Source organism: Protopterus annectens, chromosome 10.part0, assembly GCF_019279795.1.
Source record: "Protopterus annectens isolate FY-2018-M chromosome 10.part0, PAN1.0, whole genome shotgun sequence".
In the NCBI taxonomy this organism is placed as follows: Eukaryota; Metazoa; Chordata; order Ceratodontiformes; family Protopteridae; genus Protopterus; species Protopterus annectens.
The window spans coordinates 863025182-863049619 of NC_056744.1; the positions used below are offsets into that span (position 1 = coordinate 863025182).

The 24438-nt window shown below is 42.8% G+C and overlaps 1 protein-coding gene across 1 annotated transcript in view; it reads left to right on the forward strand.

Moving 5' to 3' along the window:
- TGFBR3 (transforming growth factor beta receptor 3) overlaps positions 1–24438 on the forward strand; it is a 2354992-nt gene that overhangs the window by 2146228 nt on the left and 184326 nt on the right. Inside the window, exon 15 of the mRNA XM_044085660.1 lies at positions 17470–17526. Within this exon, the coding sequence (XP_043941595.1) occupies positions 17470–17526 (57 nt within the window). The remainder of the gene's footprint in view (positions 1–17469; positions 17527–24438) is intronic.

The window sequence follows — 24438 nt, forward strand, 5'->3', positions numbered from 1 at the left end:
CAGCATTCTCCTGGGGGCAGTCCTCCTTGCCTAAGAAACAGATGCTTAAAATGGCCAAAGACCTCATTACTCTAATTAGGGGTTCCCATCCCCCTCCAGAGAAAAGGCCTAGGTAGGATACAGACAATGATTCCTCTGATCAGGTTTCAATTTCCTCTGATTCCTCTTCAGACCAGGGATACTCTCTACCCCCCTATGAGGACTCTGATGCTGAAGAATCTATCCCTTCAGCCTCTCCTCCTGAGGATTACTCTTTTGGGGAAACTTTACATACCACGAGGGAGCATTTCCATTGGGAAAGTCAGGATTATTCAGAATCCAAGAAAAGGCTCAGGGATTTCCTTTTATTGCCTCAGCACAGGCCCCTGGCTATTCCACATGTGCTAGATATTGTGGATGATGTGTTCTCTGAATCCAGCTTTATCTCCTGATTCTTTGCCCCTTGCAATAGCCAAGCTAGATAGGTATTATAGAGTCCCTGACTCTCTCAAGTTTCTTTATAAAAACCCTTCTGCTGATCCAGAAACTATTTCCCAGGGTCCAAAAGGGCTTAAGGCTTCCACTGCAAAAAATCCAGTACCCTCTGACAGAGATTCCAGAGCTTTGGATAGATGGGAGAAGAAAGTTTACACTTCTGCAACTTTAGCAGTTAGGGCTTTAAATTGCCAGTTTCACATGCTTAAGTACCGACAATATTTAATGGCTCTGTTAAAACAGAAAATGCTTGCAAGCTCAGAAGCTCCTGACTGTAAAGAAATGCAGGATTTATTGCATGCAGTTGAACAGGTGGGAAAACATACTCTGCAGTGTGGTTTTGATTCTTTAGAGGCCTCTTGTAGAGCCGCAGTTACAGGTTCTGTGATTTGAAGACATGCTTGGTTAAAAGAACAGAGTTTACTTGATCATGTTAAGGCAAAATTATTGGATGCTCCTTTACAGCATGATACCCTGTTTGGTGTTAAGGCAGAAGAGGTGTTAAAGAAAATGGAGGATAAAGCTAAATCTATGCAAACAGTCAAGTATTTCTTACAGGTACAGCCACCTCAATTTAGCAGAAATTGGCCAACAAAGAATTGGTCCTTTCCAGTGTCTGACAGGCCACAGAGAGGCAGATACAGACACCCAAAAGGCAGATCTCAACCCCAAGGCTCTAACAGACAATGACAGTGGGGCACCTCAACACCAAAAGGAGGTGAGGACAAGTCTCAGCCTTACAGGAAACAGTCCCAATGACTTCCCCCTTCGTACGCCAAGCACTTCCCTTTTGGCAGCCCCCTTAGGGGGAAAACTAGCACTTTTTTCTCAAAACTGGCAAACAATCACCCAAGACAAATGGGTTCTGAATATTGTGTCTCAAGGTTACAGGTTCCACTTTCATACTTTACCAAGGCTAAAAGGAATGCCAGACCTGCCACAGAATCAATGGGCAGAGGCACAAAAACAAATTTCAGCCCTCATGGACATGAGAGCTATTCAAAAAGTACCACAATAGGAACAAGGACAAGGATTTTACTCAAGACTCTTCCTGGTCCCCAGAAAGGACAAGGCCTGGAGGCCCATACTAGACCTTTCAATTCTAAATACTTACCTGGATATTCCGAAATTCAAAATGTTGACATTACAACAGCTTCTACCCATGCTGGGCAAGAAGGCTTGGCTTGTTACTCTGGACCTCAAAGAGGCATACCTGCATGTCCCTATTAGACAAAATTGCAGAAGATACCTCAGATTCAAAGCTGGTACAATGCACTACCAATTCTCTGCACTGCCCTTTGGCTTATCTACTGCACCCAGGGTCTTTACAAAGTGCCTGGCACCAGTAATTGCATTTTGCAGACAAAAAGGAATTCAAAAATATCCATACCTGGATGACTGCCTCATTCAAGCAGAGATAAAGGACATTCTTTTACAGCATCTGGCATTTGTAAAAAGGTTGCTAATTTCTCTAGGGTACACAGTAAAAAAGAAGTCAAAACTAGTGCCCTCACAACAGATTATATTCCTGGGTGCCAGCTTAAATACAACGGCCCAGATGGCTTATCTCACACCAGACAAACAAATTCAATTAACCCAATATTTTCAGTTACTGGCAAAAAATTCCCATCTCCCTGCAAGATGCAGGTGAAAGCTGCTCTCTCTAAAGCTAAAAACACAGCATCAATGGGACCGGATGGTGTCCCCGGCTGTGTGCTACACGAGCTAAATGAGGAATTAAACCCGCACATAAGGCAGCTGTTTAATCTCAGCCTTACCACAGGATACGTGCCCAAGGAGTGACGTATGGCAACTGTGGTCCCACTCCACAAAGGCGGTGCCTCTACGGACCCTGGTAATTACCGCCCCATAAGCTTAACAAGTCTAGTCTGCAAAGCTATGGAGAGGATCATAATGGAGCTCATAAACAAAGATATAGGGACTTGCAGACATTGGACCCGACCCAGTTTGGCTTCGTCAAGGGCAGATCATGCCTTTTGAACTTGGTCGACTTCTTCGAAACAGTCACCAAGGCCATTGATGAGGGAAAGGCAGTCCATACAGCCTACCTTGACCTTGCAAAGGCCTTCGACACAATACCCCACTCGGGTATTGTAGAAAAACTTACCAGCTTAAATGTAAACCCATATGTCACAAGATGGGTTGCAAACTGGCTTAAGGACAGAACCCAGAGGGTTAGAGTTGCTGGCGCTATGTCAGACTCCAAGCCGGTCACAAGTGGTGTCCCACAGGGCTCGGTACTTGGCCCCCTGTTGTTCGGCATCTACTTCTCAGAAGTACAGGCCAACATGGGAGGACTTTGGCTGACAAAGTTTGCAGACGACTGCAAACTGGGCGCCATAGTGGAAAGTGCATCGGACACGGATATCCTTCAGAAGGGACTCACGGAAACAGATAGCTGGTGCCAGAGCCATGGCCTGAAGTTAAACGCCAAAAAATGTGTAGTCATACCCTTCGGGAAAAACAAGGTAACCCCAAGCTACCATATAGGTGGCAATCCACTAAGCACAGAAGAGGTTATCAGGGACCTGGGGACCCATGTTGACAGTGGCCTTTCTTTTGACACTCACGTTGCTAAAGTGGTTAGAAAGACCTTCTAGACTGCCCACCTGATCATGAAGGGATTCACATCCAGATCTAGTGAGGTTATTGTTCCCCTGTACTCTTCACTTATCAGACCAATGATCGAGTACAATGCCCCATTCGGGATGTATCTCACCCGACATCTGCAGCAATTGGAGAGACCCCAAAAGTTCCTCACCAAAAGGATAAAGGGACTCCAAAATCTGTCATATGCTGCCAGATTGAAGAAACTCCAGCTCTATTCAGTTGCATACCGTCTGCTCAGAGGTGACATGTGCCTGACATACAAGGCCATGTCCAACCCGGAATTAATGGACGTGCTCCACCTCAAAAAATCCAAATCCACCAAAACCACTAGAGCAAGCGACTTAAACCTTAGCACGGATATAAATAGGACGTGCTGGAGGGATAGATATCATTTATCAGAGACTCCCTATGCTGTTGAATAAAATCCCGATCCATGTGAGGCAGAGCACCTCGCTGGCTCTGTTCAAGAGAAATCTTAACCTGTGGATGGGAGATCGTAGGTTTATCCCAGGAATCATCTCTGTGTCACTGCTGGACAGAGGCACAACAAACTAATGGGCACAGTATTTTTTCATATAAGGGGTGGTGTAAGCCACAAAAATCTGGGCTAGGCTTATAAATGCCTTAGGGCAGATAGCCTAGTATAAACCTATGAACCTGTGAACCTATAAGAAACATTCTTCGGGCCTTGGGATTCATGGCATCCTGCATACTACTAATACCATATGCCAGACTGCATATGAGGAAATTACAATGGTACCTAAAAAGTGTTTGGACTCAACGCTGTCACAGTTTAGAAGCAGTAATACTAATGATTCCCTGCCTACAACAGGAGTTTCGATGGTGGGCACAGGCATGTTACCTAAACAAGGGTCAGCCTTTTACCTTACCCACAGCCAGGCAGACTCTAACAACAGATGCTTTGGATTACGCCTGGGGAGCACACATGGCAGGAAAATGCATTCAGGGCGAGTGGACCACAGACCAGTTGCATCTTCACATCAATCAAAAAGAGATGTTGGCTGTTCAAAATGCCCTAACAGCTTTCAAGGACCTTATGTATTCAGGACAATTATTATTAAAGACAGACAACACCACAGGAATGTGGTACATAAACAAGCAAGGGGGCACTCATTCTTATCCCCTATGCAAGCAAGCCATGACCTTGTGGAACACTGCTCTAACATATCAAGTTCATCTGCAAGCAAAATTCCTGCCAGGAAAGAAAAATACTCTGGCAGACGATCTAAGGAGAAATATCATGGACCCTCACGAGTGGAAATTGAATCCACAAATCTTCAGCATGGTAACGCAAAAATGGGGATGCCCAGACATAGATCTTTTTGCCTCCCCTCTGAATTGCCAACTGCAACAATTCTGCACAAGGACTTATCACACACAAGCATGGAAAGAGGATGCGCTCTCGTTCAGCTGGAAAAGCCTAAAAGTTTATGCCTTCCCACCACTGCCTCTCCTTTCAAAGGTACTCCTAAAAGCCAGACAAGAAAAACCACAGATGATCCTGATTGCTCCAGACTGGCCACGCCAGCACTAGTACCCAGTGTTAAAGAACTTAGCTCAAGGCCCACCATGGATTTTGCCTCAAACTCCACACCTTTTGACTCAACAAAACAATCATATCCTGCACGGTCAGCTCAAAACCCTAAACTTGGCTGCATGACAGATTCATTAGTCAAACAGGCAACACCTCTCTCTAAAGCTGTTATGGATGTCATTTTGGAGGCCAGGAGGCCTAGCACCAGGAAAGCTTACTCAGAAAAATGGATGAGATTCTATGCCTGGAACCAGGCTCAAAGCCTTGACCATCTTGTCCCAAACATTCTTCAGATTTTACAATACTTAACTGAGATGCTGGACAAAGGCCTATCCTTCTCATCAATTAAGATCCACGCCTCTGCCATTTCAGCACATTACAACACGGATCCTCCTTTATTCTCTCATCCCCTGCTAAAGCAGTACCTCAGAGGGGCTAAAAACATAAGACCACCCCGGAGAGCACCAACACCAACTTGGGACCTCAATTTCGTTTTGGAAAGACTTACCCTGCCACCTTTTGAGCCAGCCAATACAGCCGATCTAAAATTTTTAGCATGGAAAACAGCCCTGCTCCTGGCAGTAACTTCAGCCCAAAGAGTCTCAGAGCTACAGGCATTAATGGCAGTGGAACCTTTTATCATTTTTCATCAGGACAGGGTTTCTTTAAGGACAAACCCTACCTTTATGCCAAAGTTGGTATCTAGTGTGGCTCTTAACCAAGCCATCCATTTGCCAACTTTTTATCCAAACCCCCAGAATAAAGGGGAGAAACGTCTGCACTCTTTGGACATACACAGGCAGCTATGCTTCTACTTGGACAAAACAAAAGCTTTCAGGAAAACTGAGCAACTGTTTGTAGCATATGCTGCAGGATCACAGGGCAAGGCTATCTCAAAGCAGACTATATCCAAATGGATAGGACACTGTATTTGTTACTGCTACACTCAGTATGGAAAATCAGTCCCTAATAACATTAGGCCACATTCCACCAGGGCAACAGCCACTTCAACAGCCTTTCTCAGAGGAGTACCTTTCAAGGAAATTTTGGAGGCTGCAACTTGGAGTTCAGTGCACACCTTTACCAAGCATTAACACTTGCCTCTTTACTCTAAATCCAGAGCAGGATTTGCCACTGCAGTTCTGCAGGGCCTCATAGCCAATCCTAACTCTTTATAGACCAGCCACCCAACCTTAGCTTTGGGATTCTACCCAAGTATAATGACTGCAGCAGTGTAACATGATGAACATAGTACAGTTTTGTACCTACCATAAATGTAGATGTTCGAGTGTTCACACTGCTGCAGTCCAGGTTACCCTCCCTCCATCCCCTCTGAACTAGCTGGACTTATCTATACCTTTCTATCCTATACAACCTTTGTGGTGTATTTGCTTGTAACTGAAGGTATTGTTTTTATTTTATATGTATATTTTTTATTAGCAATATGTATTGCCTACCTACTTGGGGGCACCTGACATCTGGGGCAAGAAAAACTGACGAAAATGGCATCAGATCCATCTTATATACCCCTGGCACACTGACATCAGGGAAGAAGCGACAGCAACCGACGCCGGACCAAGACTTTGGAACTCTGGCCGACTGCAGGACCACCTGATGGCAGGATAACCCAAGTGTAATGACTGCAGCAGTGTGAACACTCGAACATCTACATTTATGGTAGGTTTAAAAACTGCACTTTCCATTCCAACATCAGCCTCAGGTCTAAGCTGAGTGGTATCCTGTGTTGAACTTCCTTTCCTTTAGGAGCTTCGGCTCCTAAGACTTGTCTCCCTGGACCTGTATTAAGAGCAGCTTTTGAGATTTTTGAGAGAGTACTCTCTCATTCCAGAGAGAAGACTATCCCCCCTCAGCAAAGGATTTCCCAGGGTCCAGAACCTACTCTTCTTGTCCCATCAGGACATCCAGTAACCAAAAGTCTTATCTTGGCTCCTCTGGAAGAGGTCATCTTAGCTTTTGAGTCCTTCTCAGAGCATCCTTCTGAGGAGGTACATGGAAAGCGTACGTGCAAAAGAAGGCACCTAGATGTCCCAAAAGAAGTCCGTCGCCACTGATACTGGCTTTGACGATGGAGAAGTTTCCCCCAAACCCCCCCACGAAGATGTTTTATTCAGAAAAATTCTTTAACTGCTTAAACAGAAAGGGGGATGATTCTCCCAACTGCATTCTCCAGAAACAATTTTTAGCAAGGCATTTGGTTCTGATCTGTCTACCTCTTGGGTAGTTCTGCCTGTGGAAGAGATGTTCAACTTTATGTCTAAGCAGCAGTAGAAGAAGCTGGACACAGCTGAGCCCTTCCCTAAGAAACTTGACGTCTTGTTTGCTCCCAGGATCGTCCCCATTGGAGCAACAGCTCAGTTGTGTATTCTATTGTAGAGGCTGCAGCCACCAGAAGGAAACTAGCAGAAGAAAGTTTCTCTTTCCATCTATCAAACAGGGAGTCGGACACGTTGGACAGATTTGGGAAGCAAGTCTATACTTCTTGCACCTTCTCAGTGAAAGCATTGAATTACTTGGTATTTGTTATATGTCTTCAGAGATTTTGCAAAGGAGATCTCCAAATCTCTCCCAGAGCCCTTACCTATGGGTCAAAGAAAGTCCATTGATGCACAACTAGCAACCTTCCAGTCCTTGTGAAATGTCTCAGTGTGCCTTATCTCTAGTGCCATAGAGGGTGCATCTAGCACAGCCAGCACAGGCATATCCATCAAGAGGCATGCTTGGATGAGGCTTTGTGACTTTGTGGAACATTTTAAGATGGCCTTTGTGAATGCTCCTTATGATAGATCAGTTTCGTTAGTTCTAAAGTAAAGACAGAATACCTAGAAGTAAAAAAGAAGGTAAATCCCTTTCTGCCATAGGGATCAAATTTTCCACTCCTCAAAGGACAGGAATCAAAAAGGAAGCAAGAAAATTTGTTTTCTCAAATCCTAGGGTTTTTCACCTGACACTTCTGGATTCCCCCCATGGCAAAGGGGGGGGGTGGACATCACCCTAGGTGCAGAGCTGGTCCACAGAATCAAGGTTTCAGAAGCCCTTTCTCTGAGAAGCCTTTTCAGTGCTGATGAGCAGTTGCCTGACTGCTGCACTCTGGAGGCAGTTAGTGTGTGTTTATCTCTGCATCCAACAACCTGGACCTCCATCACTCAAGGAAAATGGGCATAGAGAATAATAGCCAGAGGCTGCTTCATTCCTTTCCACACTCACCATTTAGTCCCAAAAAAAACTTTCCAGTATTCTACCCTCTCACACAGAAGTGGCCACTTCAGAAAAAAAGACACTGATAAGAATTTGAGTCATCCAAGAGGTCCTACCCAACCAAAGAGAATTTACTCAAGGTCATTATTAGTGTCAAAGAAAAACTGAGAACTAAGGCCAATTTTGGACTTAAGCTACTTGAATAAATTTGCTAAAGAACCAAATTACTGGATGGTCATGGGGTACAGTCTGTTCTTCCTCTTCTGAGGGAGAACAATTAGGTGTGCTTGATAGATCTTCAGGATCTGTACTACCTTTATAAAGATGGGTAGATGCTCCAGGAAGAATCTTCACTTCTGGCTGGGAGTCATTCATTTTCAGTTCAGAACTCTGCCTTTTGGTCTCACCACAGCTCCCCAATGCTCACCAAATGTATGGCAGTAGTAGCAGCTCAACTTTAACTACAGGGGTTCTATGTGTTCCCTTATTTGGATGAGTGGTTCATTACTACCCCTACCAGGTATCTACTCATCCAAGCCAGGGACTTCTTGCTCTGTCTGTGTTCAGACCTAACTATTACAGTGAATTTAACAAATCCCAAACTTCACCCAGCTAAGTCTTTAGAGTTCATAAGAGCTCAACTGCACACAAAGCTCCAAATTGCAAAACTTCCCTAAACAAGTATTACATCCATTCATCAACAAGTCTTGGCCATCTTGTCCTATCAGAAGCTATTAGCAAAAATGGCTCTCTCTCTTCTAGGTAATGTGGCAGCTTTGAATTCCCTCGTTCCCCTGGCCAGGTACTCTATACAAATTCTACAGGGGACTTTTGCAGTCCAGTGGTTGATAAGACAGCAACCCATGTCTTTCCAAGTATCTTTAATGAAGATTTGCAAAACACTTATCCAATGAAGGTTGGAGTCACCACATATTTCACAATGACGCCCCTTCAGTCTTCCCTCTCCCCAAGCTGTGCTGATCACAGACATTTCCCACTTGAGGCTGGGAGTGGGGGGAATTACTTGGGAAAGACAGTCTAAGGTATATGGTCACAATCAGCGACCAGTCTACACATCAGTTTCTTGGAGCTGAGAGTGGTTCTTCAAAGATTGTAGGCCTTTCAGGATTTTCTACCATCAGATGTGATCTCCCTCCAGACTGCCAGCATAGCAATCATCAGGTACATCAACAAACAGGGAGGAATGAGACCTTATCCATTATGCTGAGAGACCATGAGAGTGTAGCAGTGAGGAATCTCTTTTTGCTGCCTTCTAATAGCAACACATATTCCAGGGAAGTTCAGTGTGTTAGCAAACAGGTTGTGCAGGTCTGTCCTTCTCCCTCATGAGCAGTTCCTTATTCCAGTAATAACAGTGCAGATATTCATCCATTCTGGCTGACCTAGCTGTGATCTCTTCACATCCTCCCAAAATGCCAAGGGCGGCAAGTTTTTTCCCTGATCCCCAGGAGAGAAAGAGTCACCAAGGGATGCTCTGACCAACAACTGGCTCCTAGGACTCCTTTATGCCTTTCCTCCCATTTCTTTAATTCCAAAGTTTCTTTGGGAAAGAAGATCACAGTCATCCTCATAGCCCTGTACTGGCCTTGATAAGTATGGTTTCCCTTCCTCTGGCCTCACCTAGTACACCCTCCCTGGGTGCTGGGCTCGGGTCCAGATCTACTGTCCCACCTATCAAGGTTTCCTCACCAGGACATTCAATCTCTCAAGTTCACTGCATGTTTCTCCAATTCCAGTGATGCAGAGACAGTCCAGATTTTCATCCTTGGTTGTTCATATCCTGACTTTTTCCCAGAAACTTTCTATACATAAGATTTACATAAACAAATGGAAAAGGTTCCCCATCTGGGCAGTTGAGAAAAATCTTTTTCCTTTTTGTGCTCATTTTCTAGCAATCTTAGAATTCCTGGCTTATCTTTTTCAGAATGAAGCCAGCTATTCCACTACCAGTATATACTTAGCATCTATTGGATTCCTAATTCCTTTCATATTGGCAAGAATCACATGCCCATTGCATCGTTAAGACAATATTACCATTTTACTGCAAGCCCTAACTAGCCCTCCAGTTGAACCTGCTGCCAGCATTGATTTAAAACTTTTGTCATGGAAAACTCTGTTCTTAGTTACTATTACTTCTGCTAGGACAGTTTTTGAGCTCCATACCTTGTCTGCAAAACCTCCATACATGGTCTTTCACAAAGACTGAATGCATTTGAGGACCAACCCTTCTTATCTTCCAAATGTGGCTTCTGAATCTTCTATCAACCAATCTATAAATCTTCCTGTGGTTTTCCTAAAATGTTCAAAGTTAGAAACACATTGCACTTACTAGATATTCACAGTTAAGATTCTGTTTACATCGGACAAAAGCCTTCAAGAATACTGATCAGTTATTTGTCTCTTACTCCCCTGTCAATATGGGAAAGGGGGTATCCAAAGTTGAGCTCTTCTGTTGGTTGCCTGAATGTATATCTTATGTTTACAAAGAAAGGGGTTTATCACTGCCTACACCCCCAAAAGCCCATTTTACTAGATCTGTATCTTTATCGACAACCTTCTTTCCACAGTACCTCTTGATGACATTTGTGTAGGTGGTACCTGTCCCAAGGTCCTTACCTTCATTTCCCATAATAAATTGAGCATACAGTCCAGATCAAGAGCATCTTTTGGTTCAGCTGTGCTCCAGAATATACTCCCAAAAGGCCATCCAAGTGTTTCAGTAGCTGTAGACTCAGTCCCATACATTGAGGAATGGACGAAAAGACAACATCAGGTATGAAAGCTATGTAGTCAACATATGTGTGGTATGTGTTGTCTGTTTCCATCCCTCCTCAACTTCCCACCCTCCTTCTCCCTTCCATATATTTTATGGTGTTAAGCATTTTAACTCCTGGACTGCTCGGGCTGCATTAGCCTTGGCTCCTAAAGGTTTCTTATCAAGACCATTTATAGGTTCATAGGTTCATAGGTTTATACTAGGCTATCTGCCCTAAGGCATTTATAAGCCTAGCCCAAATTATTGTGGCTTATGAAAAAATACTGTGCCCATTAGTTTGTTGTGCCTCTGTCCAGCAGTGACCCAGAGATGATTCCCGGGGTAAACCTACGATCTCCCATCCACAGGTCTAGATTTCTCTTGAACAGAGTCAGCGAGGTGCTCTGCCTCACATGGACCGGGATTTTATTCCACAGCATAGGGAGTCTCTGAGTGATAAATCTATCCCTCCAGCACGTCCTATTTATATCCGTGCTAAGGTTTAAGTCGCTTGCTCTAGTGGTTTTGGTGGATTTGGATTTTTTGAGGTGGAGCATGTCCATTAATTCCGGGTTGGACATGGCCTTGTATGTCAGGCACATGTCACCTCTGAGCAGACGGTATGCGACTGAATAGAGCTGGAGTTTCTTCAATCTGGCAGCATATGACAGATTTTGGAGTCCCTTTATCCTTTTGGTGTCTCTCCAATTGCTGCAGATGTCGGGTGAGATACATCCCGAATGGGGCATTGTACTCGATCATTGGTCTGATAAGTGAAGAGTACAGGGAACAATGACCTCACTAGATCTGGATGTGAATCCCTTCATGATCAGGTGGGCAATGTAGAAGGTCTTTCTAACCACTTTAGCAATGTGAGTGTCAAAAGAAAGGCCACTGTCAACCTGGGTCCCCAGGTCCCTGATAACCTCTTCTGTGCTTAGTGGATTGCCACCTATATGGTAGCTTGGGGTTACCTTGTTTTTCCCGAAGGGTATGACTATACATTTTTGGCGTTTAACTTCAGGCCATGGCTCTGGCACCAGCTATCTGTTTCCGTGAGTCCCTTCTGAAGGATATCAGTGTCCGATGCACTTTCCACTATGGCCCAGTTTGCAGTCATCTGCAAACTTTGTCAGCCAAAGTCCTCCCATGTTGGCCTGTACTTCTGAGAAGTAGATGCCAAACAATAGGGGCCAAGGACTGAGCCCTGTGGGACACCACTTGTGACCGGCTTGGAGTCTGACACAGCGCCAGCAACTCTAACCCTGTGGGTTCTGTCTTTAAGCCAGTTTGCAACCCATCTTGTGACATATGGGTTTACATTTAAGCTGGTAAGTTTTTCTACAATACCCGAGTGGGGTATTGTGTCGAAAGCCTTTGCAAGGTCAAGGTAGGCTGTATGGACTGCCTTTCCTCATCAATGGCCTTGGTGACTATTTCAAGAAGTCGACCAAGTTCAAAAGGCATGATCTTCCCTTGACAAAGCCAAACTGGGTCGGGTCCAATGTCTGCAAGTCCCCTATATCTTTGTTTATGAGCTCCATTATGATCCTCTCCATAGCTTTGCAGACTAGACTTGTTAAGCTTATGGGGCGGTAATTACCAGGGTCCGTAGAGGCGCCACCTTTGTGGAGTGGGACCACAGTTGCCGTCGCCACTCCTTGGGCACGTATCCTGTGGTAAGGCTGAGATTAAACAGCTGCCTTATGTGCGGGTTTAATTCCTCATTTAGCTCGTAGCACACAGCCGGGGACACCATCCGGTCCCATTGATGCTGTGTTTTTAGCTTTAGAGAGAGCAGCTTTCACCTGCGCATTTGAGATGTCCGGGAGGCTACACTCGGCTGGGATAGTTATCTCTCCTTTAGGGGAGAGGGGTGAAGTTTGCACTGAACCTGTCTGCCAGTATGTTGGCAATGTCTGTGGGTTCAGTGATTTTTGTATCATTTTGGACTAATTCTGAGCATATCTGTGAGTTTCCACCCAGGTTCCTAACATAGCTGAAAAAGGCCTTATGATTGTCCTTTGAATCCATGGCAATTTTTCTCTCAAAATTGGCCTTAGTTGATTTTATGAGTGCTCGTATTTTTTACTAATAATGATCAGGGGTGACTTCCCTTTTATGGATTTTGTTCTATCATGTAATAGCTTTCTCCTCTTATTGTAAAGTTTGTTAATGGCTGGGGTCCACCAGACTGGACGCTTGCCCTTTGTGGAAAGAGTCTTGGTTTTATTTGGGATTGCCTGATCCATGCAGTCCTGGAGGTGTTCATAGAAGGCATTTGTAAGGGCTTCCAGCTTGGGTTGTGGTTTCCTCTGACTCAGGGGCCTTGAAGGATACCACACCAGTCTTGAGTAGTGTGAAGTTTGCTTTAGAGAAGTTCTTCACTATGGTCTTTTTGTTTGGGGTGGGGCGGGATGTGGATTTCCAGTGAGATTAGTTTATGATCAGATCTCACCAATGAGGGATATACTTCCGTGTGGAGCATTTTGTCCCCATGTTTGTGACAATGAGATCTAGTATATTTTCTCCTCTCGTGGGAACAGTGACTAGCTGTTCCATGGCATTTGAATTTATGAACTCCAGGAACCGTTGGGCTAGAAAGTTAGGGCTTGAGTAATGTTCCCAGTCTATATTCGGGTAGTTGAAGTCACCCAATATGATGGTGTTTGGAGATACATTTATACCCTCCAGTGTCTTCAGGAAGGCTGTGTGGGGTTCCTGAGTTTGAGAGGGTGGCCTGTAGCATGCTACAATTTGTAGAGCAGTTTTGCCTATTGTTAGTTGCACCTGGATGGTTTCCAAGCTTCATGCGTTGCCACCAACCTGGAGGTGTGAGTATCCTTTATGAATATGGATACACCCCCTCCTTTTGTGGAGTGGTCCGGGTTTTGGGGCCGGAACGCATGATATGAGGTAAAACCTAATAGTGCCGGGGTGCTCTCAGGAGCCTTGAACCAGGTTTCAGTTACAGCACAGACATCGATGTTCTCCATACTGAGAAGGGCCTCGAGTGCGTGCATTTTGAGATTTAGACTTCTGGCATTGAGCAGCATTACCCTCAATTTCTTCCCATTTTTGTTTTCTAGGGTGGTAGGTTTAGAATTTGAGCCTTGCCTAAAAAAGGCACTATGGGGGTGGCAAGAGCCTTAGCCAATATCCGGAATCCCAGATATCTTAGATACTGTATTTTTGCTGTTTTTTTGCAGGCAAGCTTGATCTGAGGTAGCTAGGTCAACACAGGGGAATTGTGGGTAAGGGGAAGACCTTTAAGGTGGCCAAAGTCAAGTCTGAGTCAGATATGATGACCTATACATTGAAGACGGATAACAGACAATACAGGTCAATTGTTATGGTGAGTACATAACTTTTATTTTATGTTTGGCAAGTTGAATTGTTTTACAGAGCTATCCCAGGTAAACCAAGCTGGACAACTGGACACCAGCCAGCCAGTAGCTTTTTGACCCAGGGCTGCTGGGCTTTATGGTAAGCATACACTGACCAGTAGGGGCACATGCATCCCTCTCACCATTAACATGGGTTCCTGATGTAGGTTGGAGTTGGCTGGGTCCTTAATCCACTTATTACTGGCAAATACCCATGCCCATTTTTGGTGACATTAATTGACATGATGGAATCACCTAATGACGATTTTTCCACCATTGAGTGGGTAGCCCTAACATGGTGCACAGCCTGTGTTCCATGTTGTCCTATCTAGAGGATACTGCACACCAAAACTGATGCCCAAAGCAGTCGGTCTGTACAACTTTTCTGTTTATAGGGCAACATCTAGAGTCTGCGCTGCAGCCCACAACTCCATCTTTGGGTGAGTTTTAGGTGGAAGCACTCAACATGTTTATTTTGAGAAGGTGAGAAGAAGCCCACAGAAACACAGATAGAACATGCAAACTCTATACAGGTATTGGCCGGAAGGCAGGATAGAACCTTGCACCTTGCACATGAGAGAAGACCTTAACCATTGTGACAACATAATGGTGTAGGAGGTGGTTAATAAAAAGCCTGAAAAGGATAAAGCTAAGAACAGAGCCTTGAGGGACTTCTGAATATATAGGGAGAAGTGAAGACAGAATATTAGAGTTAACTTTGAAGGTTCCCTGAGACAGACAGTTGGGATTTAGTAAATAACCGCGGAGCCAAAACTGCATATAGTTAGAGAAATAAGCAAAGGTTTGTGATTCATTTTATTAAATGTTTTAGTGAAATCAATGACAAGTGTACCTTCCAGGTTACTTTTGTTAGTAGTGAAAATAGTGCCTGTGAGTGTTAGGATGATATAGTATTTATACCATTAACAGCCATGATTATGATGATAAAGGATGGTGTACTAAGGAAATTAGTAAGTAGTTATGTTCTGCTTTTTCCAGTTTAGTGAAGTGAAGAAGTAGTAATAAGGGCCTGTAATCACAGGTAGTGTGTAAGTCGCTTGATTTGGCAATAGGAATTGTAATTGCTTCTTTCTAGAAAATGTGAGTAGTTTGTTGAGTAAGTGAGCACATTACTTTTACATCTGCAGTTTCACTTAAACAGTGCTTACAAAAGTGTAGTTACATTAATCCAGTATTGAAATGTTCAGTAGAAGCATTCTGCTGCAACTCCAGTATATGGCTGAAGTTTGTTTCAATCAGTGGGGTGTACATATACATTGCTGAGATGCACTTCCATACACATTTCATCCAGGAAAGTAGGCTATGCTTGCATCCTGCATGTAGTTGTATTTCATATCAATCTGCTTAAAATTCTCACCCTTATTATTTTTATATTGTTCTGAGCTGTTCAATAATGGAACAGAGCAAACTGCACATACATTCAATTCCTGCTTTTTTCCACATCAGGAATTAAGGTCCTGAAATTTTAGATGTAAATGTACTAACTTGCTGCAGTTTTTAAATGCATTTATGATTTTATTTGATCATCAGACGTTTCCATAAAGCTACACGGATTTAGTAGTATGGTATTAACAGTTATTCTTCTAAAGAAAAATGTTCTTAAACCTGCATATTTTTCATATTTGATGTTAGAGTTGGTACTGTTTTCTGGTACTTGCAAGTGAAGACATTTCATGGATTTAATTCCTCCCACACTTTCTCTGCCTTAAAAAAAGGCCTAAAACCCACCACCACATGACTGTCAGGTTCTTTGGATATATGACACTCAATGTGAACATGAATTCTTGGAATGATTTTTTTCTGATTACAGGGTCTTATTTCTGAGACAACTGTACCACATCTTGACACTCTCATGACTCAGCATTCTGAATACCTCATAACATGGATTGTTCAAATCCATTTGTGTCAAGAAATCATAACAGATCCAGTACAAGAACTTATTTGAACTGCAGTCTAACAACCGACTGAATGGGTCAGTCTTGACAAAGCACATACCATCTAAACCTCTGTGTGACAACTGACCAAATAATTTTTTTGCAGGGGAGCAAGTCCCTTTGTAGCCCAACCATAACTCCTTAGTTATAAGTACTTTCTGAATACCTCATAACATGGATTGTTCAAATCCATTTGTGTCAAGAAATCATAACAGATCCAGTACAAGAACTTATTTGAACTGCAGTCTAACAACCGACTGAATGGGTCAGTCTTGACAAAGCACATACCATCTAAACCTCTGTGTGACAACTGACCAAATAATTTTTTGCAGGGGAGCAAGTCCCTTTGTAGCCCAACCATAACTCCTTAGTTATAAGTACTTAACCCTACAGTAGTTCAGTCATAAGTACAGTAGAAACACTCACCTCAGTAAAGGTGAAAAAAAATGGATTGCACAACTTCAGGTTCAGTGTATGATTTATATAAGTAAAAACTTTCTGGGACATTCTAGGACATGCAGTTTAGAGAGCTGGGATCAGGGGCATGGCATTCACTGAATGGTTGATATCCCATCAGTAAAACATCCTAATAATCCAGAAGTCAGGTATGTCAAATCACTCCACAGCTGCATGTATGCATATGTGTGCATGCATGCTCGCACATATATACGTGCAAGCACACACAGACTCATGCGCACTTTGCTTCACTCTCACATCCCTACATTAGTATCATACTTCCATTACTATGGAAGAAATACAATGGTGACTCTTGGAGTTTTACAGACACACTGCATGCACCACATTAGGAATATCCATCACACCACAATCATGTAATGTGCATTGATATTCATCTCTAGGACATGCATACATACAGCATAAAGCCAATATATTTGACTCAAAACAACATTCACACAAACCAGACAAGCATACACCAGCATTCAAAGCAGTCATATGTCATGATATACTTGCATTTGTTTATTACATGTTTCTAGGCCAGTATCTTTCCCAAGTTATTTTATACTCACTTGCCAGAGTCCTACATTGTTAGCTTTTTTTGTATATTATGTGATCCGTTGTTTTTACCTTTCTCCAACTGCTTCTTGCAAGAAGCCTATCCTTCTGTCGTAAAATGTACGACCTGCTTTTCATTGTAACAAGTTTCACCAAATTTCCGTAACGGTTAGCAACATAGTCTTCATTTCTGGGTTTTCTTTCCAGATTACTGGTGTTATAGTACAAGTTCATATATCTCCTTGCAAGACCATTTTATCACAAAAGCTAAACTCAGTGGTTTTTGACAGGTGAGAAGGAAAAGTTAAGAATTTAGGGCTGGCATTACAGTTAAAAATGCAGTATGCATTTTACTGAAGTTTTCCAAAAATGTAAAGTACAGAAATACATTTTATTAATTCTGAAGAGATGTAGAGTATGTTGTATGTTTTAAAAATTATAGGGTTTTTTTTTCTTTTAATTTAGGAGTAAACCAAATGCCTACAGTCAGTATTAAAGAACCTCCTCCACCACCAGCACCATGTGAGTATGAAGTATTGTTATCAGCAGTAGCTGGTTATAGTTGCTATCCTATTGTGCATGCCACAGGAATGGAGATCCTAGGTCATGTGAGCATTACCACACTGAATGCCTGCGCTAGAAAGCAGGCATGGATAAAAGTAGTATTGAACAGAAAGTATGGATTTCTATGCTGTCCTTTCTCAAAATATATGTCTGTGCCATGCTCAGTATCGCATCACTGTTGGAGATGTGCTTGGCAGATAGTTATTACTGATAAAAGATATAAATGTTTCTGTGTACTTGTGTGTGCATGTATATGCATGAGTGTGTGCATGTGCTCGTGTGTGAGTATGTGTCTTTTTGTGTGTGTGTGTGTGTGTGTGTGTGTGTGTGTGTGTGTGTGTGTGTGTGTGTGTGTGTGTGTTTCAGAGGAGGTGGCTCATTTTGTTGCAGACTTATGGACTGCACATGCGTATGTATTCCTGTCATGTAGTTTTGCTTAATTATACACACCTGAGGCTCCACTATGACAAACATTGGGAAGATGTCACTTAGTGTAGCATGGCAGGATGATGGTTGATCTTAATAAAGATATATGAGGATGTAACTAGTGTGTGTTTGTAGGAGTAGTTTTAGTAGCTGCTATTATCTCCACATCCTGCAGGGAAAGAGATCTGTGGAGGAGTGAATTACTGTTAAATTCTGCAGGGATAAGTGCTAGTCAGTATCGAGGGCTACACTGAGACACAACTTAATTTCTAAAAAAAAGTTTACTGTTTTGTGCTTTGAAACTCTGAAATAGTTTTTGTTATGTTTTTTTTTAAAACAACATAGTATTACAGAGAGCACAACCTGAAACATGTACTACAGCTGCCATTTGAGACTCTGTTACAGTTGCAGTACAGAGGTGCTGTAAATTGAGCAAAAGCTCAGAAACCACTGTTACTCTATTGTAACAGAGCTTCCACAGCCAAAAATACTACAGATATAACGAGTATGTATGAGACATGAAACAGTGGTTCATTTAGATATATACATGAGTAGGATATATTTCAGTATATGGAGGAAGCAGACATCACAGTAATGAATAGTAGAAAAAAGTGTTGCAGTAACACTTAAGTTTAAAAACAAAACAAGTGTTTTTGCTGGGGGTCAAACTCTTCCTTGCACCCCGTATACCCCAGTACCTCAGCAACACTAAATATATTAACTCCTTGGCTGCTCAGTCTTGTTATCCAGACAATACTCTGTTACCTCCATATGCCTGATGTATTTTTCATTCTTCCTCAACGTGTGGGTACCAGGTCTGACCATGCATCCGACTCAGCCACATACACTAGACTTTCTGATCCATCTCTCAAGCTCCTCCCTATACCTGTAATTCCCCAGTCAGCTAACAATACCTCCAGTCTTATTTGCCACCATCTTGCACAGGAGCAGATCTCTGTTTCAGAGCTGTCTGCCTCAGAGCTGCTTTGGATACTTTTTTGCAGTTTTTACAGTTTTGTGAGTAATTACTTCCTTGTATCTCCTATCTTTTATACTCCTTTTATCTCTTCCCTCTCCTATTTTTTTTTCTTATGTGCGAGTTTTTGTCCCGATTGCTCCTTTTTTAACTTTTCTCTACTGTTTGGTAGTTTCTAACGTACCATAGCTGGTACCTGTTTTTTCTTCTTTTAACCTTTCTATCTTTAATAGTGTATTCTTCTATCTTTGTAAAAAAAAAATAAATAAATAAATAGTATTTCTTCCCTGTCTTCCATTTTCTTTACCACGCTTTTTAAAGGTCTGCTCTCAATATGGCAGAAAAAACAACAGGCTTTAAAAAGTGCTCTTGTTGTGTGCATAAGATCCCCAATTCTGATGCCCACAGGGAGTGCATCAACTGCCTAGGGGTGGGGCACATCAGCGCTCACTGCTCCATTTGTGCTGCATTTAATTTGATTGCACTTAGTGACAGGCACAATAAGTTGGTACTTAAGGGTATGCTGCCATCCTCTTCCTTTTCTTCTTCAGACGCTGAAATTCCTGGCAAATCTATGAAATCTTCTTCAGAGTCAAAGGAAATTCATAAGAGATTCCCCACCCATTCTCTGAAGGATACTATTTTGGATCCGTCATTGGTGGACTCTAGTCAAAAAATTCAGAAAATTTTGGATCTGACTTCATTGGATCCTAAGAAAAAATCACTTGGATCCCACGCCCTCAGATCCAGTTGTTGTTCCACATAAGTCTCCTCAAATCTGCTCACTCACGTTCACCATCGAACCAGTTTCTCCTTGGATGCATTCTCCTTTTCTCTAGAGGACGCTGAGGAGAAAATCAAAACCCCAATCAACAGCCTCTTCCATTAGATCCTCCAGTTGTCTGTTAAAAACCGATGTGGACAGGATGTTAAAGAAAATAAAAACCAACGTGGAAAGGATGATAAAGAAATTCCTTGAAGTTCAGATTCAGATGGGGGTTATTGCAGCTCCATTTCCCATTGGATCCACAAGCCTCCCCTGCACTTCTCATGTAGTGATATCTCATTCTCTGATCTGTCCAATGGTTTTGGAGCCCTTGGATCTGAGAGCCATGAGAATGTTGATATCCCTTAAAAGTTCCACTCCGGTTCTTTTGGATCAGGATGAGTCTTGAAGCTGAAGTGTCAGCACCGGCTCCAGGGGTTGAGTTCTACTCAAATGTTATCAAAGCCATCCTTGCCCCTCTGAGCTTTGGTAATGGATAGCTCAGGTCCGACTCCTTCCTTGAGGTTCTGGTGTGGCCACCCACAGCTTCTCCTGGTCCATCTGGCTTGAAAGTAGTGGAGAAAGCTTTCTCTCAACTAAGAAATTCAGTTACTCCTTCATCCTTGGATCCTATATCCTTTCCCCCTTTGGGTCCAAGCTTTGACCTACTCCACAGGGATAACCAGTACCATCTAGCATCCAGACATTTCCCATCAAGGAACTTCCCCTTTCTTCGAATATCTCTACAGATCATCCCACTGAAAAGGTTTCCTGAAAGAGAATGTGCAAAAGGAGATATATAGATTCACCTGTGGAATCTCTCACTAAAATTACTGACTTCAGTGAAGAGGAAGGGTCCCCAGATCACCACATTATGGCATCTCATTCAGAGACATCCTAGAAATTCTTAAACAAAAAGGTGGATGGTCTTCAGATACTCCCTCTCTAAAGGAGTCAATTTTTTCCTGAAAGCTTTTGGTTCCAGCCCATCTATGTCTTAGGTGACTCCCTTGGCAGATGAGCTTATTGATTTAATCTCTTGCCGGGCATGGAAGAAACTGGACTCTGTTGAACCAATTTCCCAATGCCCAGACAAAATTTTGACACCTCTGAAGAACAGGCCCTATTGGAGGAAAAAGAGTCCCTCTTGATTCTATGGTTGTTGCGGCAGCCACTAAAAAGGAGCTAGTAGAGCAGAGCAGAGTCCATCCTCCTAATAGAGAGTCCAAGGCACTGAACAAGTTTGGAAAGCACATATTTGCTTTAGCAAACTTTGCCTTGAGGTCTCTGAATTATTTAGTGCACTTCACAAGACTACAGCAGGATTTGACAAAGGAAATCTCCAAATCCTTCCTGGAGTCCATGTCTGTGGAGGAGTACAAGAGGTCCTCTTCACAGCTTGCTGCTCTCTTAGCCATTTCCAGTGCGTCCATGAGATTAATATTCCGTGCTGCGTAGGGTAACTTACGGGCTGCCAGTTCAGACATAGCTTTTAGGAGACATGTCTGGATGCACTTTATTTATTTATTTATTTATTTATTTTACATTTGTTGACCAGGATTGTCCGACTGAGGTGAAGAGCCCTTTTTCAGTGGAGGCCCGGGGAGAAAAGCTCTAACATTTTAAACAATTTTCATTATAAATTGGCATTAAACAGCAATGTTACAGGATTATTACAAGGCATTAAGTAGGAATTCAATGTTATACAGTGTCAATAATCAGGAGTATAGCAAAACTATCTCAAGATGTAGGAAAAGAAATATGTCATTAAGATGAATATAATTTTTGGGGTAAGTGGTTACAAAAACCCAGTTTTATCATAATGTAGTTGCATAAAGACAATTACAATAGAATGTTTCTCTGAGGCAATTTGCTTAATAGATTTTTAGAAGACAGTAGAAAGAGTAGTAAAGGAAGATTAGAGAGACTGAGTAAGAAGAGTGAGTTAAGGGCAGAACGTAGATTAAGGTATGAGAAGTAGGGGATGGTAAGGAGGGAGAGTGCAGTGGCAGAACCAGTGACTTTTAAAGTGCTCTTTGGTGGCTGTCTTAAATTGTTAGTGGATGCCTATTCCAAGCAATAGTAGGGTGATAGCTGTACATGTTGCATCCAAATTTAGACTTTGGTTTTAGATTTGTAGCAGGTCTTGGTTAGAGCTTCGGAGAGGTCTGGAGGGAGAATAATGGGAGATGAGAGGGGATAGTGCTGGGCAGTAGGATGGCTGGTATAGGATAGCATGCATAATCTGGAGCTGAGGGAGAAGAAACTGGTGGGGTAATTCAAGCCAGTTTAGGTGTTTTAGAGTGAGACAGTGATGGGATTTGTAGGTTTATTGAGACTTTGCGGAGCCTTTCAGGTCTTCTTTCATCAATGCCTCCAGAGGTGGTGGTGGGGGGGGGGGGGTTCAAATGGCAGACATAGTCATGGCAGAGGAAGACCACAAAACCAGGGTTTCAGAGATTCTTTTTTGGCTGAACCCTTTCAGCACTCCTGAAGGGTTGCCTGACTGTTCACCTCTTGAGGCAGTTAGGGGGTGCCTGACTTTGCACCCAAATGACTGGGCTTTGATAACAAAAGATTCTTGGGTGCTAAAAATGATATCCAGAGGTAATTTCATACCATTTTTCCAGATTTCCCAAACAAAAGAAGAAAGCTTACTGACGTCCAACCCAGTCAGAGAGAAGCTGCAGCTCAGGAGATTCAAAAGCTGATAGACAAAAGAGTCATCCAGGAGGTCCCACCAGACCAAAGAAGATTCAGAACTTATTCATTGCTCTTTTTAGTGTCAAAGAAGACAGGGAACTTGAGACCAATTTTGGATCTAAGTAACCTGAATCAGTTTGTGAAGAAGTTAAGACTCCGAATAGCCACAGTTCAGTCAATTCTGCCCTCTTAATGCAAGGACGATTGGATGTGCTCAGTTGATCTGCAGAACATGTACTATCACATTAAGATGAACAGATGATCCTGAAGATTTCTGCGCTTTCATCTGGGGAAGCAATTACTATCAATTCACAGCCTTGCCCTTAGGTCTCACTACAGCCCCCAGAGTGTTTACCAAGTGTATGGTAGTTGTAGCATTTCACCTGAGACTGATGGGATTCCAAGTGTTTCCATATCTAGATGACTGGTTCCTCACCACCCCAAACAGGCATCTTTTGAGCTGTCCCAGGACTATTTTACTTTGTCAAAGACTAGGCATTTCAGTCAACAACTCCAGATCTCATCTACAACCTGTACAGAGCCTGGAGGTTATAGGTGCCTAATTGAACACAGTAAATCAGATAGCGTCCTTTCTTACACATCGTGTAGACACAATCAAGTTTCAGGTGCAGCATTTTCTTGTTCTTCCTTCTCCTTCAACCAGACTTGTCCTTTAGGCACTAGGTTTGATGGCAGCAGCCATAACTTTAATTTCTATGGCCCATTTCTATATGTGCATTCTCCAATGCACTATATTTATTCAGTGGTCTATTCTGCATCAAACTCTGTACTTCCCAGTCAAACTCACTTGAATATGCAAGGATCATCTTCACTGGTGGATTCAGTCAGGTGAAGTTTAGTTAGGCTATCTTTCAGCAGTACTGGTAACCATGAATGCCTCCCAGTTGGAGTGGAGCGGCATTCCTTGGGATATACAGTCCAAGGCACATGGTCCCCCCAAGAGACCAGTTCACATATTAATGTTCTAGAGATGAGAACTGTCCTACTAGTGTTGCAGACCTTTCAAGATGATGTTCTAGGGACTGTTGCGATACAAACCAACAACATGTCTGTAGTCTGGTACATCAACAAACAGGGGGAAACCTTATCTTACTCCCATTGTCGAGAGGCAATGAGAGTGGGGTAGCAGGTGATCAACTCCAACTGCTTTCTTATGGCAATGCGCATAATGGGGAAATCCATCATACTAGTGGACAAACTCAGCAAGTCCATTTTTATGCCTCACAGCTGGTCTCTCAGTCAATGAGTGGCAGAGAAGATTTTTCATCATTGGGGTCAACCTTTCTGCAGTCTGTTTGCATCTTCCCACAAAAACAAGTGCAGCAGGTTTTTGCCATAACCCCCACCCCCCCCTCAAGGGGAGTCACTGAGAGATGCTCCATGTTTAGCCCTCTGGTCTCCTTTATGCTTATCCCCTGTTACCTCTGATTCCAAAATTCTTACAGAAAGCACTTTGGTTGAAGAGCTCAGTTTATCATCATTGTCCCCTTTTGGCCTCACCAAGTTTAGTCTCCCTTCCTTTAGTGTCATCTTTGATATCCTCCATGGATACTGGACCCGAGTCCAGACATTGTCTTGTATCCCTTCAGGATAAAGCATCCCAGTATTCTAGGCCTCAAACTAACTGCATTGATTCTCAAATTCCTGTGATAGCTAGACAGCCCAGGCTTTCCTCCCAACTCCAACAAATACTTCTGTCTTCCCAGGAAGCCTCTACAAGGAAGATCTACAAGAGTAAATGGAAAACATTTTCAATTTGGGCTCTTCAAAAGGAAATTGACCCTTTCACTGCTCCTATGTTATCGGTTCAGGAATTTTTAGCATCTGTTTTTCAGGATGGTGCTAATTTTTCTGTAGTCAAAGTACAGTTAGCAACCATGTCTAATTTTCACTTAGGAGAAAAAGCATCCTCTTTAGCTCCTTCAAAATTGTAAAGATTTTTCTAAAGTCACCTTCTTATTTAGTTCTCCAGTGAAAG